The sequence below is a fragment of the Trachinotus anak genome, unplaced genomic scaffold (assembly GCF_046630095.1).
Source record: "Trachinotus anak isolate AG129_WGS33_773 ecotype Australia unplaced genomic scaffold, CSIRO_AGI_Tana_v1 ptg000011l, whole genome shotgun sequence".
NCBI lineage: Eukaryota > Metazoa > Chordata > Actinopteri > Carangiformes > Carangidae > Trachinotus > Trachinotus anak.
In genome coordinates, this window is record NW_027273862.1 from 30721133 (window position 1) to 30738454 (window position 17322).

At 44.1% G+C, this 17322-nt stretch overlaps 1 protein-coding gene across 2 annotated transcripts in view; it reads left to right on the forward strand.

Moving 5' to 3' along the window:
* Positions 1 to 207: 207 nt before the first annotated feature.
* Positions 208 to 17322, forward strand: part of hsd11b2 (hydroxysteroid (11-beta) dehydrogenase 2) — a 30322-nt gene continuing 13207 nt past the window's right edge. The window contains exons 1-2 of one of the 2 annotated variants that reach the window (XM_071489887.1): positions 208 to 789; positions 14187 to 14399. In XM_071489887.1, coding sequence (XP_071345988.1) covers positions 507 to 789; positions 14187 to 14399 — 496 coding nt within the window. In that variant the 5' untranslated portion in view covers positions 208 to 506. Of the gene's footprint in view, positions 790 to 11974; positions 12143 to 14186; positions 14400 to 17322 lie in introns of those variants that run through there. The other variant, XM_071489888.1, reaches the window with a different exon arrangement.

Sequence of the window (17322 nt, forward strand, 5' to 3'; positions counted from 1 at the left end):
CTCCAGAGTTTCCTATGTCTCAGAAAACTAACAAAAATACTCCAATAATCAATAATCCATACTCACCAATACTCATGAGAAGTGTGTGTGTGTGTGTGTGTGTGTGTGTGTGTGTGTGTGGCTGCAGATTATATGCAGGGCTGCAGCCTTAGTCCCTCCCCCCCCCCGCAGCTCTATATATACACTGAGTGAGACGGAGGGAGAGGCAGGGACGAGCTCTGAACCGGCTGCAACACACAGACCAGGCAGAGTGTGTGACAGAGTGTGTGTGTGCAGCAGAGAGCGAGAGCAGTAGAGAGACATACACAGTGACTGAGTGACAGGAAGAACAGACACTAACCAGAGAGTCGACTCACTACTTTTCCCTGTGTTTAAATTTGAAGTCGGAGTAAAGAAGAGACAGAGACACAAAGAGACGGAGACACAAAGAGACAGAGATACAAAGAGACAGAGAGACAGACAGAACACAGACAGGTAAATCAGGTGAACCAGCACAGTCTTCTCTGATGATGGATGATTACACTCTTCCCTTCTGGATTTACCTGAGTGTTCTGACCGTGTTTGTCAGTGGAGTCATGAAGAAGATTTTGGCGTCCCACCTGAGCACGGCCCCCACCCTGGTGGCCTGGCTGGGGGCCACTGTGCTGGTGGAGCGGCTGTGTGCGTTCAGCCTGCCAGCCGTGCTGCTCCTGGCGCTGCTCGGCCTCGCCTGCTGCCTCTACTCTGCTGCCAGGACCATCTCGCCGCCCACCACCCTGCCCACCCACGGCAAGGCAGTCTTCATCACAGGTAAGAAGGGGCTCCTCCCACTCACTCAGGTGTGCAACTGTGGCCGACAGACTAGCAGAAATCAGCTGTTTTCACCTTTATTCTAAGGTGTCGAGTGGTTTCTTACCATGTTGGATCTTCAAAACAGGGAGAGCAGCTTCATTTCATCTGGATGTTTGATGTGTTTGTCAGATCTGAGTTATGAGTTCAGGAGGTTAGGAAAATGGTTAGAATTCAAGCAGGTATATGAAATCCTTCAGCTGATGTGAAAGCATGAATACCACGTGGTTTACACATGGTGGCTGTATCTGTTATTAGAGAAGAGTCAAACACACTGATTTTACTGCACTTCTTCACCTGATCTCCTTCACTCATTGAAGAGATGTAGAACTTAGCCTCTAGGTCTCCTCCAGTGACTAAAGCCTCCGGAGATGCAGCTGAGAAATGAGTGAATATTCAGTCATCTGGAGGCAGAGCAAGGGCTCTGGGGGAAACCAGGCTTGAAGAGGTTAAAGGAGAAGTTTCATAATCTTCCTTTATGTGTGAGTTAAATGATCAGGTCATGCTGAACTGAACCCACTTTTGAAAAACCTTTTTTTATCACTGTTCAGATCAAGGAGGTGATCTGATCCCACAGGGAGCAGTGTGTGTGTGAACTTTGTGAACAATAGACATTTGGGGGGGGGGGGGGCTTCCCCTTCACAAAAAAGTCATGGTGGAGGGAAACATCAGCAGTGTGTGTTTGCTGTGTTCAGGTTACTGATGAGTATTTTTGTCCTGCTTTCTGTTATCTGAGCCTGATAAGAGGACTGATGAGTTTACAGATTTTGGGCCTGAAAACCTTGTATCTCCAGAGTTTCCTACGTCTCAGAAAACTAACAAAAATACTCCAATAATCAATGATCTATACTCACCAGCCTCTGTCTCCATGCAGACTTAATCACATTTTTGTTGCCTGACAGCCAGCTGGCTCCGAGTGCTCTCCGTCGTAGTTAACGAGATAATCAGATCTCTGGATTAATGCAACTCTTTAAAAACACCACCCTCTGTTTTTGTGTAACTGTACTCTCATGTAATCTGCACAGAAAGACACTTGTAGAGGAAAGTTTGCCAAAAATGGTCCTCAGGTATGAGAGTCCAAACAGCAGGATGCTTTGCTCACTCACCTGTTGCTGTTTTTCTGTGAAGGTGGAGCAGCCATGATATGACAGGTGGTGTAAAGTGTTCTGAGCTGAAGCTTGCACTGTCAGGTGATGGTTTTACTGGAGGTGGAAATCAATCATTGTTTTTATTATTAATTAACCTGCCTTTCATTTAATCAGTCTGTGAACTTTGGTCTATAAAGTGTCACCAAAAAGTGGAAATGTTTTTTGTGGTTTCTCAACATCAGTTTACTGAGAAATCTGACAAAATAAAGCATCAAGTCCACTGGATGTTCTTTCACTTGAAGTCTCACTGACCTGAAATCTGTGGCACTCTGTTGACGTGCTCTCTGCATCCAGCAGAGTTACATTGTGTTGAGTCGTGGGGTTGGACGGTGCAGTTAGAGGTTTTCGTGCTGGTTTTGGATGACCCCGAATGTAGTAAATAGTCCTGCAAAGACACTGGACTGGTTCATCTTTTACATGTTACTGACTCCCTGAGGTTAAAGTGGAAGCATTACAACTTTAAACGTTGTTACTGACTCAGTACTGTGAAATCTTACTGTAAGACATATTACATGTTTGTCCCTCTGGACTCACCCCGCTCAGTGTTACAAACCTGTAGACTGGACTGGACTCTCTGCAGCTGGGCTTCAGGGCTCCTCACATTCACCCATGTCCCAGTGTCACAGCCATTACTCAACACAGCTACACTTTTCATACACAACACAGTGACTGTGGTGTTGCCAGTTTGGAGGTGAAGGTGCTGTTGTGTAAATAAACAGTGGGCTGGTGTTGATTGCTATTTCAGGAAACACTGTGATGGGTCGTATCAGAGGGTTGATGTTGTTCTGGTTGATATTTCACTAAACTGTTCAACATTACAAATGAATTAAAGGAGACCGTTACCAACCTGCCAACGCTGCTCTCTGTGGAGCAGAGCTGCGAGTTCAGTCTCATGCTAACATGCAGAGCAAGAACATTAAAAATGGACAGAGACAAATCAGAGGGACGAGCTGCCGACTGCAGCGCCTCGGGGCAAAAAAATAAGAAAAGATGAGGATGATAATTTTGTTTGTCCTCTACGTCCTCAACCCTTTGTGTTGAATAATCAACTAAACCTGTTGTAGATTGTTTCACTCTCACTCAGCACCACATCCCATCAGCTCTACACCAAAACTCAAAAACCCCAAAGACTGGACACTGCTGATTAAAGAGGCAACGCAAGGTTCAAACTTCTGTCTATATTCTACAGCACGATAGTAAAACAAACACTTATCACATTAACCAAGTAAAACAAGAAAACTCTGGTTAGCATTCAAGAACTACAGCTCCCATGACTCCTCACTACAAATCAGTTAGTATGGAGTGATTTCTTGTTTTCTGGTAAACCTCCTGGCACAGCGCTCATATGAGCAAACATTGTCAGACTTTGAACAGAGGTGTGGTCCACGTTTCTCCCAGCTCAGGAAGGACTGCTGCCTTTATCTGAAGGAAAGAAATCTAGGTTACACAAATATCAGGCTCTGAGCTGTTGATTCACATAATAAACCCAGAGGACATAGGACAGATGGGCGGGGCCAACAGGAGTGTTTTTCACACTGTAACTGAGAGCAGTCACGTATGTCAAACACTCAAATTTACTTCTGCAAATCAAAGCTGCTGATTACATGGTTCATGTTGAAAAACAGACTGTTATTAAACTAAAGTTAAGTTATAAAGTTATTAAACTTTAAATTAACCTGTCTGTGTCCTGACAGAGAGACATTGTGTCACAGGTGTGATGTACAGTATAAACGTCTCATTTTGCATAATTTTGTGAACCACTGCCGTCTGACCTGACCTCTAACAACCACACAATAACTTTCAAAGCGGTTACAACCAGAGTGCAAAGTATATAAAGAGGGGGAGTACCTCAAAACTGTACTAAAGTACAGCACTTAGAGTAAACGTACTTAATTACTTTCCTCACTGCTGATATAATCACTGAGCCTTCAGCTCACATGGATTTAATATGGTTCAATGAGCCAACAGGTAAAACGCCTGAATTCCTGAGTGAAAGCAAAGGAGGCGTCTGTGATAGAAGCTGGTGTCAAAAAGGTCAAAGACTGAACCACAGACACAAAGACTGTTCACATGAAATAATAAACTCTGTATTGATGTCAACACGTATCTCTACAACAGCTGATCCTCCGCCGCTGCTCAGGACTGAGCACCAGTGTTTGCTGACATTAGATCATATTTGACAATTTATATTGGTGATGAAATGACAAGCTAACACTGCAAATGAAAGGGTGCGCTATCAGCTAGCTAACATTAGTCAGCTAGACTGTAACTTAAGGCTAAAGTTAGAAACTAGCTAAAATTAGTTAAACTGTAACTTAAGGCTAAAGTTCGAAATTAGCTAACATTAGTGTTCATCCGTAGATACTTGACACAATGTAATTCAGAAATTGTTAAGGTTAAAAAAAGGGGGGGCGGGGGGGTTGAACAAGCTAGATAGTCGCTACTGCTACTGACATTTATCTACAGTGTCGCATAGGCCACTTCAGCCCGTTGTTGTCAACATCACCGCCACATTGGACCGTGAGACAAGACAGTGATGTCATGACATGGCTCTGTCATGGATCTCAGCCTGTGGAAAAAAGAGAAAGTACCACCTCCAGCCCAGAATTAGCACTTAGGTTCACATTAGTTGAAAGGGGTTAACAGAGTGGCCCCAGCGCCCAGTCGACAGGTTCCAACCCAGAACCTTCTTGCCATGAGGATGTGTTCAGTTGACCACTCCCATAATTGCCAAACTACAAACTGTGGGTCTTTTACCATAGATCATGCAAACAATGATGGACTAAGCCTCCCTGACATCACTCATAGGTTTCTGAAGAGTGATACTGAAGGTGAGAGTGGGCTGCTCCGTTTTTGCCATCTTGCCAGTGTCTGCCTCTGCCAAACTCCCGGCTAATACAGAAATGAGCAAAGGGCATGTGTGGAGCCAAAACTTTGGTGCATGCCTGTTTGCGGCAAATATACACTCACTCACCTGTCACTCAGCGCGACACACCCTTAATTATGCAGAATGTTAGTCCTAAATAAAATGTAAACAACCCGTATAGTTGTCATGAAGGAGGAAATTAGCTCTAGAGACAAGAGCAGTTTTTGTACCAGTCTGTAAACATGTTTATTTCTGCTGTAAAGTTGGACATTTGAACATGGGGACTGACTCACCGCTGGAGCCAGACTCTAGTGGCCATTCGAAGAAATGCAGCTTTTTGACACGTCAGCGTTGGCTTCATTTTTCAGCCTCTGAGGTTGCTGTTTGGTCTTTCCAGGAAATTTCTTGGGACATTTTTAGGAAGTTATGAACCCATAAAATAAAGTGTTAGCCACATTTCTCCAACAGCTGTGTCAGCAAACACTAGATTCAGCTCCTGTGATAAATACTGATGGAGTAAATAAACCAGCAGAGACCAAAAGAGGAACGTTTACTCAGCCCAACTTGTCTTCATTTCTGGTTGTAGATGTCGGTCCTGGCGTCATGTCAAGGACTGACTGCAGACTAAGCTCTCAGGCCAGAGAGCTCCAGGAGGTCGTCTGATGTCGTGGCAACATGGTTCAAAATCTCTGGGGCTTGCACATGGCCGTGTCCAAATGTCACCCCTCTCCATGTGCCGTCAGGAAACTTTGCCGGCTGCAATATCTTTGCATGCAAACACATTATGGCACAAACACCAGAGACAATTATACACCAGTTCCTCCTGTGTCAGAGGACATTAATTAATGTTTCATTGCCCAGGTAAACAAAAACGCTTTAGGTCTGATTTCAGTGTGGAAGCCGTCCCACCCTTGAGGCCCAGCTAACATTGGCTTTGATGACATCAACATCTAACAGGAGCTGTACAACTGATCCAGGGCCGAGATCTCGATCAACAGCAGCTCACTCTTAATTGGCTCTGCTGAAAGCCGGTACAAGTTAGTGTGGAGTCACACTGGAAATAAGAGCAGAGGATGGAAAAAAAGGCCCCGGTAAACCTCTTAGAAAGCTAATTGAAGTGTTCTACAAAGAGCCACATTCTTCGAAGGATGAGGGCTGAAGTCACAGGTCTTGCTGACCGGGCAGCGCAGCAAGCTGCAGGAAACCTCCCAAAGCCTTCAGACTCTTAGTCAGCGAGGGGAGGGAAATGTGGGTGGTTGAGATGTTTGTAGCTGTACAGGTTGTCGACTTACTCTTAAATTGACATGTTTCTGACAAACATGAAGGGAAGATTCTGCAGCAGCCGCACAAACCAACCAGCAACTGACCTGCAGGTGCTGGTTGGTTTGTGGTTAGCTCCTGTGTCTCACTGCAGTGATTTGAAATATTAACAGTCACACACGGTTTCTCTTCAACCCTCGGACTGTGGTTTCCATCAATAAAACACCAAACTGTAAAAAGCTCACCTCCTGTTCAAGCTCTTACCCTCCAGGAGGCGCTAAAGTCACTGCTGTATAGGACAAACAGTTTTTTTTCCTACTGACATACAGACCTTGAACTCCTCAGCTCCTGGCCTCCTCCGACCCATCATGGTGTGTATTGTGATATTTTCTATTAGGTGTCTGGTTATGTGATTACGGACCCAGGTTGAGGACCAGAAGGTTAATAAGTTGACCCTATAAGTTACCTGGTCCTTACGACCTCCACCAGCTTCTGCATCCACTGAAAATGTCCTCGATGGTGGACAAAATTATTCTGGACAAAAGGTCAGAGGATCACCACAGTTTGTTCATCCTGAGGGGAATATGAACTTCTAAACCACATGCTGAGAGATTTCAGTCTGGACCAGAGTGTGAACATGGCTGGGGAGAGGGGGGGGCGCAGCTGTAGTCCAGTGGTTTTCCCCTACATGTAGTTTCATGTGGTTTCCTGGTATCAGTCAGCTGAAAGAGATGGACTCATTCTCAGGAGACACGGATCTCTGGTCCAAAGGTTTCAGTTACACAGCTGCAGTAAAACTCATCCAACAGAAACAAGACTTCACCATTGTCAGACCTCAGTCCTCAGACTGACACTCTTCTTTCCTTTGACTGTTGGTTTGTTTCTTTTTCTTTTCTCTTTTATTCTTTTCTTCTTTCCTGTCTTTCCATCTTGCTCCTGCTTTGTTCCGTTCCTTATTCCTTCTGACTTTTTGTTCCTTCTCTTGATTTCATTTTTTTTCTTCTTTCTGTCCCTTTGTTTTTTTTATGATTGATTAACTTATTTCATTATCTCTTTTACATTTGTGTCATTCCCTCCTTCTCTTTTCTCCTGATTCCTTCCTCTTGTCTCATCCGTATGACCTCCCTCCTCCCCTCCCTGCATTTTTCCTCCTACAGTTTGGTTTTTTTCCTTGTCTCTACATTTTTTACTTAATTTCTATCTTTTCTTCCTTTCTTCTATTTATTTTTGCAGCATTAACGCTTTATTTCTCCTGTTCTCCCTCTCATTTCTCTGCACTTTCCTACTCTGGCCATCAGAATCCTTTCCTCCCTCCTCTCTCCTCAGTCACTTGGCATCAGCAGAGAGTCCATCAGATTTCAGTGTATTATGTAAATACAGAACCAATCAGGTCTGATGACTTCACTCTGTTTCTGTCACTATCCTCAGACCTTTGACAACAGTGATAAGCACCAACACCGAGTGGTCTCTAACACGACTGTTCTCAGTGTAGGCTGAACAGTGGTTGATGCTCATCATTGTCTAAAGATTTGACTCGTATTCAGTCCCTCCTCCTGTCACATGACCTCTGCTCACAGTTGGATGACTGTTTGTTCCTGCAGAGTTTCCAAGTGATGAAGCAACAGTGGCCTTCACTGTGTGATGGGGTTGTGTTCTCAGAGAAAATCATTTTCCTTTATGCAACAGAACAAACACCAGCAGCATTTTTGAAAATGTTGCTCAACATCTGGGCAGAAACAGAGTCCCGGAGTTCACCATGGGTACCCCCCCATGGGGTGTCAGTCAACAGTGACTGTGAAGTTTACAGATCTGAAATCAGCTCCACCGTGTTCATCTCTTTTAACATCTGCTGAGTCATACACTGAAATAGAACCCCTAATTCCACCTAGGACATTCAGACCAAAGAAACTACCGAAGATCCCTAGATTCCTAGTAACGATCACCAGAGCCCGTACAAGACGAACAGTGACACTTACAGAGCTGCCGACCTTGGGAAAATATTTTGAGTACCATAACACTATAACACTGAGTTCACATGCTTCCACGCCACTTCGTTTTGCACACAGTCATTTCCCTACTCACCAACATATCATCAAGTTATTCAACATATGAAGTGGCTATGAAGAAAACAATAAGCATATATCTTGGAGGAGAACCCTGATCAAAAATCTTCTCAAGCACACATGGAGGAACCCTCTCATCTCAGCAGAGATTTCTAACCTCACCAACAGAACCTTTTCAAGGACTACTTGAGCCTTTTCAAAGATCCCTTGAACCACATCAAAGACCTCCTCAAAGACCCCTGAGAACATCTAGAAGGACTCTTATAGCTTTACACAACCTTATACCTACCTTAAACAATGACTCCTATAATATCATTAAGGATCTCTTTACAGATCACTAGAACATCAACAAAGACCCATAGAACCTTGTCAAGGATTCCAACCAATCAAGCCCCTCCTAAAATCTCTCCAAAATTCTCTAGAAGCCTCTGAAGGATAAATAGAACATCCTTAAGAACTCTTAAACCCTTCCCAAGGAATGTTCAGAACTCTTCAGGGATGCATAGAACCTTTAAGCATGTTAAAGAAACCCCATGAAGGATACGTGATCCACTCAGAGGATAGATAGAACCACATCTAAGACTCCTTGAAGCTTCTCAAGAACAGACTGAAACTCATCAGGGAACTGTTGGGTGTCTTGAACCCTGTGCGACCTGGTAACATCCCCAGTGTTTTCCAGTGTAAATGATGGAGCTCTCCTCTGACAGCACTGATTAAGATGAAACGTGATGTGATGATTTCCAGATGCATCTGTCTGCCGGATAAAAAGACACCCTGACCTTTCAACTACAGCAACAGACAGGTTTCTCTCCTCCCGCCTCTCTGGAGCTTTTTAATAAAACAGACTGACGTCTCATGTCCTTGTCCTCCTGCAAACCTGCAACATTCGTCTTCTTCTTTAAAATTATTGTTTTAAACCTTTAACATCAGCCCGCTCACACACAGCTGCTGGTCATTTATCATCTGTGGAGCCATTTCAGGTAAAGAATATATTAAATATTCAAAAAAATTACTTAACACGACAACAATTCTTTAACATACAATCTCACAAACTTTATCTAATAAGTCATCATAATATGGACTTGTCATGTCCAACTTTTCATCAGTTTTTTTTTTCTTTTTTGGAAGGAAGGGGAGGGCATGATGCTGCCCCCACCACTGCAGGGATGGCATTATCCAGGTGATGAGCAGTACCTGATGACATACTGTTTGGAGTTCTGCCCAGAGGGTTCAGTTATAGTCTCATCAGTCCAGAGTCTTGTTCCTTCTGCTCTCAGTCTTTAAATGCTGCTGTCATGTCTGTTACCCACAGTGTCTCTGTGCAGTCTCTTCACCATAAAGACCTGATTCATGGATAGCTGCTGAGATGGTCGTCCTTCCAGCAGGTTCTCCATCTCTAAACCTCTGTTACAGTGACTGTTGGGTTCTTGGTGTCCTCCCTGACCAGGCCCCCTCCAGCCTGGTTACTCAGTCTTGGCTGCACAGTCAACTCTAGGAAGAGTTCCAGACTTCTTCCATGTCATAGTTATTGTTTCCACTGTTCTCCTGGGAACACTCAGAGCTTTAGAAATGGTTTAATAAATTCACCCTGATCTATGCCTCATACACAGGCCACTTTACACTGAGCAAATACCTTCTACATCGTCATGATGTAAACTTCTTCACCACATCAGTGGGGGTCCACGAAGACTTCCGGTGTCCAACCCAAAATGTATGACCACGACCATGACTGTGCATGCAAAAAACCTGTGTGAACACTTCCACCAGTGCAGGTTAAACAGAGCCCCACGACCACCAGCCTCTGTTGCAGACTATCCTGGACTTTAAATTACTTTAACTAAGGTTTCATTTTTCTGTCTGTCTTCATTTTGCCTCCATAAATACTGTTCAGATTTCTGTTTTATCCTCACTGACTCATCTGCTGCAGCTGTCCACAACAAAGACAAAAACTCAGAGAGCTCATTACTCCAGTGTTGGTCCAGTTGAGTCACAGACCATCAGGCTCTGTCCCTGAGGACATTTCTGGATCGCTGTGTCCATCAAGTAACTTGAAGTCTCTTGAAGCCTACCAGAGTGAGCTGCATGCTCTCAGAGCTTGGCTGAAAATAGAAAGAGCCCAAGCTTTTACTGTTTTTTACCCCTCAACTGGTATCACTTACTATTGCATACTATTAGATCATCTAATTAAACTGACATGTTAAAAAAAAAAACTTCTCAGGACTCACTTATACTCTCTCAATTTACTAAACTGAGTTTTGCTTTTTTAATTATTTATGTTTTGTAGCTTTTTGTTTAATATCTAATGCTTTTATTGTGAAGTACTCTGTAACTTTTGTTTTGAAAGTGCAACAGAAATAAATCTTTTTCTTACTTGTGGACCAATAATGTTTCAGATCAGTATAATAACCTGATGTGTGTGTGTGTGTGTGTGTGAGGGTGGAGCTGCTGTGTGCAGATGTTCAGCTGTCTCTGCAACACATCCATGCTTATTTCTTCATCTGTGGGGCCCCTCAGAGCCTTGGCCCCGTTATGTAACACCATTCCTCCACAGAGCTTGATCTGTCTCCTGCAGCGATAACACACATGTTCAGCTGCAGCCCAAACTGTCAGCTTTGTAGAGTTTCATCTTCTGCTTTAATGATCCACCTACACTGTGGATCTTCCTGTCAGCTTGTGCTTCAGAGAGGAACTTGGCTGTCCTCACAGGGGCCCGACAGATGTGGACAGCCGGGTGGTGTTAGCGTTCGTCAGTCAGAATTAGCAGCACAGACTCCATTTCTGTCAGTCTCTCTGAAACTGGAGTCCACGCCTCCTGTGTACTTGCTGTGAGAGGTCGGCGGTGGACGGGGTGAAGAATGTGGCACAGTATGTGGTCTGGAGGCTCCGCCTCTTGAAGACCTGGGGACACGCAGGCTAAAGAGAGACAGAAAAATCACTGACATTTAAAACGAGGACGTTTTTGAGCAGCACGTGTCCTGATGAAGACAACACACGAATTCCGTCAGAGGGTTTGGAGGATTCAACAGAAACTGTGTCACTCTGATACCACAACTTAAAGACACTGACTCTGTTTCAGCCCCACCAAAAGCTGTTTTTGGTACAATCCAGGAAGCGTTGGATTTGGGTGTGGTCCAAATGAATCCTGAACTTTAAATCTTGAATCTTGAATCCTGATTCTGGATTGTTGAATTTTGATTCTTGGACCTTGAATCTTGAGTCTTAGTGGCACTGAAGAGATTAAGTGACAAACATGGAATAGTGTGTACATCCAGCATTAGTTAAGGGCAAAAAAAAAAAAAAAAAAAAGCAAACAAACAGGCAGCAGAGGCTTAAAAAAAGAGTGTAGTAATAACATGGTAACAAAATAGTAATAACATGATAATTACAAGACAACAGAAATAACCAACCTGATTTTTAGAAGGATCAAGATTTTGTCTTTATTCCAGAGGGTTTTGTTCAGGATTGAAATTCTGGGAGGATTAAAATGTCACAGTGACACTGGTTGTTGTTATCATGCTCATCTTCATCTCACTCGTCTTCATCTGTCCCAGTTAAAAAACCTGGAAACAGGAAGGGTTGGAAGGAATTAAACACAAATCAAAATCAGTTTTTTATTTTATTATTATTTTATCAGTTTTATTTGAGTGTGAAAGCAAAGAGACCTGACAGCGGGAAACCTGGACACACACACACACACACACACACACACACACACACACACACACACATAGCTGTCAAACTGCACACAACAATGAAACACTGAGAGGCTGGCATGTGAAAACGCAGTGTGTGTGTGTGTGTGTGTGTGTGTGTGTGTCGTATTTATTCCTGGAGCCAGTGTTCACTCTATCTTTCTTCTCGGGACATGACTATGGAAAGCCTCCAAGGACACGGAGTGCGGCAGCGAGCCAACGCCTCCACACTCTTGCCAGCAGAGCTCTTTCAGACACCCGCCGCACAAAAGAACAAACGGAACAGTGAGTACTGCACAGGATCAGGTTGTAGGTGCCGGGACTTCTGGGAAGCTGGGGAGTCGCAGGGTACATGACAGATCCCCATGGTGGCTGTTGTGAGGGACTCTGTGTCCCTCTGGGAAACATATGTGGACGTGTGGACACAAATGTCTCTGCTGTTTGAAAGTTTGCAGAAACCCTGAGACGACAGGTCTGCTCATCTGTTTTTCTCAGAAAATAAATGTTACTGCTCTGGGAATGAATGAACACTTTTATTATTGTGAGTTCAGCATGAACCGGCCCCACCTGCAGACACAGTCCAACTGTAGTCAGGGCCCTCAGGTGTGAGTCAGGGCCTGAGCTGGAGTACACAGAAACCCTGCTCAAACAACTGTGATATAGCTACTGTTTTTTTAGATGAAGGGGAATTTAAGGTGAAAAGCATGTCGATGTCCCAACATCAGACCTGAACTGCTCAGACATGTTCTCTGTCAGAGGACAGGTTGTACCCTGACACATCAAATATGAGAATCTTCCTCACAGAGGAGACTGAAACTCACCTTGGCTCAGTAAACTCAGGGTCTGCTGCTGCAGCTCAGACAGGTCTGATTCTGTCTCTGTCTCAGTCAGAGGATGAAGAACAGAGATGTCACCTCCTTCAGACAGATCAGCTGACAGATTAGCTGCTGTGCAGTTTGTCACAAGTCGACTGACGGAAGTAACAACAGTTTTCTACACGTTAATCTTGACGGGCGACACGTGTCAAATTTCATTACATTTGAACTTGATCCATGAAAACTGTTGTGGGTTTAACTCAGCAGAGACAGAGCTCCGTCCAAACCTGCGCTGACAGCAGCTGTCAGACTGCTCCACATCCAAACGTCTGCTGGCTGACGAGCTGATAAGAGCTGCAGCAGGGGGAGGACGATGTTCCAGTCATGTCCGCTCTGTTCCAGATAATCCAGGTGACATCAGTTACACCTGAGCCTCACGTCAAACTTCAGCAGGTCCAAACTGTTTCCTCCGACGTCCTGTCGCCATCAGGAGGGAGGGAGCATGAAGATCACTGGGTCCAGTTCACACTTCAGTTTCTTCTGATGGACACAAGTTATACACTGTAAAATCTGACTGTAATCTACCAGCAGCAGCTTCCTTCAAATGGACAGATGGTACAATGGATGGTAAAAAATGAAAACATGAATATTTTCAAACAGGTGTATTTTACATAAGACCTGAACAAAACACTTTAATGTAAAAATATTGGAGAGAATAATTCCCAGGCACTTATTTGAATCTGAGTCCTCATTTCTGTGAATAATTACCAGGTGTGGGGGTCAAGGCCTGAAGAAGCAGAACCCTACTCTTTGCAGAATGCAATTTTCACACCGTGAGTCTGACTGATTGATTATTTCAGTGAGTGAAGGTTGGTGAACTGGTTAACGTCAGTGGTTTTGGAAATGTGGATATTTTGCTGGAAAACAAACATGTGAGCAGCGTTTCCTCATTATGTAAATGGAAAACACAGACATTTGCTGTTCAGCTGTACAGAAGTGAGACCGGGTTGGCCTGCTGAAAACTCTGAATGCTGTGGGTTTCATTTGTGTAATCACACATCTGTCACGGGGTTCAATATGTAAAAACAGTCTGAGCTGTTATTACTCCCCACCCACCACCCTGCCCCCCTTTTATTTGTTCTGGATCCACATCTGCCGCTCTTTTTTCTTGCTTCCAAAAACCCCCTGATTTCTTCCCGTAACACAATGTTCAGTGTGACTTCAGCTGAACACACACACAGTCACACACAGTTAACAAGACTCAACAGTCAACACACTGTGTAGTGTGTTGGAACTGAATGTGACTGCTTCATGCTGCACCTGAGTGCAGCCCCACTGCTCACAGGGAGGAGCTGAGGACATGGAGGGATTTGGTGGGATTGTAGCCACATTAGAGAAATGTCATCTTTATTTGTGTGATGATTTTACTGATGGGAGTTTGTTTGTAGGTCTGTCTGTGCAGCGCAGCATCACCAGTGAGGAGTGGTAATAAGTCTGTCTCTGTGTCCCTGCAGGCTGTGACTCTGGTTTCGGGAACGCAGCGGCGAAGCGTCTGGACGCTCTGGGCTTTGAGGTGTTTGCCACAGTGTTGGACCTGACAGGAGACGGAGCCAGAGAGCTGCAGAGGACTTGCTCCCCCCGCCTCACCCTCCTCCAGGTGGACATCACCCAGCCACAGCAAGTCCAACAGGCCCTGCTGGACACCAAGGCCAAGCTGGGCCTCAGAGGTAAAGACTGCAGGGGGGGGGGGGGGGGGGGGGGGCTTTCTGTGAACTGTTCACTTTCTAAAGATGCTATGAAAACAGCAGACATTTTCAGAGATGTTAGAGATTTCAATTAGCCTCAAGGTCCACCTCCTGGGAGAACAGCATGGTGTCTCCATGGAGTTTGAAACAGGAAATAGAAGAACTTGTTGCTGATATAAAAGACAAAGTTTGGTAGAGTGACAGCTCCGCCTCGGCCTGCCTGGAGCCAGCATCGTCTGATTTCCTGGGAGAGCAGGAGTCCTTTATCTTCTTCTCAGATTTACATTTCCTTTGATTTATTCTCATACATCACTCAGGTAAAACTCCTGAATTCCTGAGTGAAAGCAAAGGAGGCGTCTGTGATAGAAGCTGGTGTCAAAAAGGTCAAAGACTGAACCACAGACACAAAGACTGTTCACATGAAATAATAAACTCTGTATTGATGTCAACACGTATCTCTACAACAGCTGATCCTCCGTCGCTGCTCAGGACTGAGCTCCAGTGTTTGCTGACATTAGATCATATTTGACAATTTATATTGGTGATGAAATGACAAGCTAACACTGCAAATGAAAGGGTGCGCTATCAGCTAGCTAACATTAGTTAGCTAGACTGTAACTTGAGGCTAAAGGTAGAAACAAGTTAACATTAGTTAGCTAAACTGTAACTTAAGATTAAAGTTAGAAACTAGCTAAGATAAGCAGACTGTATATAAAAATGGACTTCGACACCGGCTCCGGAAAATGAAGCCAATGCGGAAGCGCCTTAAACCTGCATTCTATCTACTGACCATCAGGGGGCGACTCCACTGGTTGCAAAAAGAAGTCCGATTGTATGGAAGTCTATGAGAAAATGACCCTACTTCTCTCTTGGTTTATGACCCCAGTAAACGTTTTCATAACGAGTTTATGGTCTCAATCGCTAGTTTCAAGTCTTCGTAAAAGAAATGTATCTTCTCTTTTATCTGACCAGGTAGGTCGACAGCAATATGGTATGTTAAGTGTAAGCACCAACAAAACCTGGCTAAAATTTTTTAAATGTCCTTGTCCGTCCTTTTAACGCTGTCAACCTACAATTGGTCGACCAAAACCCAAAGAAAACCTCTGAGATCTCAGGGGAAAAAAATATTTTCAAAGTTCAAAAGAATGCGGGGAACCAAATGAATTTAAAGAGTAATCAAATAAGAGGAAAATAAAGTGAGTGCACTCAGAAAGTCCTACCACACTCTTTCTTCAAGAATGTTCATCAATGAAGTCCAAGGTGATTATCACGGCATTGATGGAGTGAAGATGGGGACGATGGTAAGGCAGCGACCAGGACGTCAACCGGGAAGGATGACGATGGATGACGATGGACAGACAAGCACTGAAGGTCCAACTGAAGAGCTCCACTAAAAAAACCAGCCTACACAAATGTGCAGGAAAATCATTCATTCAGGTCCATAATAGATGTTCATTTAGATATACTTCAATAAAGTCTCTGCTTCACAGTGGCCTTTTCACCTTTGCATAAACCCATAACCAACCACAGCAGTTGTGAAACCACTCTGAGTGACAAGAACAGGAATTAGACACATCCCTTTTCTTAACCGACGGCTCACAGTGTAACTCACATACACTACCATTCAAAAGTTTGGGGTCACTTAGAAATGTCCTTATTTTTGAAATAAAAGCACAGTTTTTTCAATGAAGATAACATTAAACTAATCAGAAATATACTCTATACATACTGGTTTTTAATGCAATATCTACATAGGTGTATAGAGGCCCATTTCCAGCAACCATCACTCCAGTGTTCTAATGGTACATTGTGTTTGCTAATTGCGTTAGAAGGCTAATGGATGATTAGAAAACCCTTGAAAACCCTTGTGCAATTATGTTAGCACAGCTGAAAACAGTTTTGCTGGTTAGAGAAGCTATAAAACTGACCTTCCTTTGAGCTAGTTGAGAATCTGGAGCATCACATTTGTGGGTTCGATTAAACTCTCAAAATGGCCAGAAAAAGAGAACTTTCATGTGGAACTCGACAGTCTATTCTTGTTCTTAGAAATGAAGGCTATTCCATGCAAGAAATTGCCAAGAAACTGAAGATTTCCTACAACAGTGTGTACTACTCCCTTCAGAGAACGGCACAAACAGGCTCTAACCAGAGTAGAAAGAGAAGTGGGAGGCCCCGCTGCACAACTGAGTAAGAAGACAAGTACATTAGAGTCTCTAGTTTGAGAAATAGACGCCTCACAGGTCCTCAACTGGCAGCTTCATTAAATAGTACCCGCAAAATGCCAGTGTCAACGTCTACAGTGAAGAGGTGACTCCGGGATGCTGGCCTTCAGGGCAGAGTGGCAAAGAAAAAGCCATATCTGAGAATGGCCAATAAAAGGAAAATATTAATATGGGCAAAAGAACACAGACATTGGACAGAGGAAGATTGGAAAAAAGTGTTATGGACAGACGAATCGAAGTTTGAGGTCTGTGTGAAGTTTGGATCACACAGAAGAACATTTGTGAGACGCAGAACAACTGAAAAGATGCTGGAAGAGCGCCCGACGCCATCTGTCAAGCATGATGGAGGTAACGTGATGGTCTGGGGTTGCTTTGGTGCTGGTAAAGTGGGAGATTTGTACAAGGTAAAAGGGATTTTGAATAAGGAAGGCTATCACTCCATTTTGCAACGCCATGCCATACCCTGTGGACAGCGCTTGATTGGAGCCAATTTCCTCCTACAACAGGACAATGACCCAAAGCACACCTCCAAATTATGCAAGAACTATTTAGGGAAGAAGCAGGCAGCTGGTATTCTATCTGTAATGGAGTGGCCAGCGCAGTCACCAGATCTCAACCCCATTGAGCTGTTGTGGGAGCAGCTTGACCGTATGGTACGCAAGAAGTGCCCATCAAGCCCAATC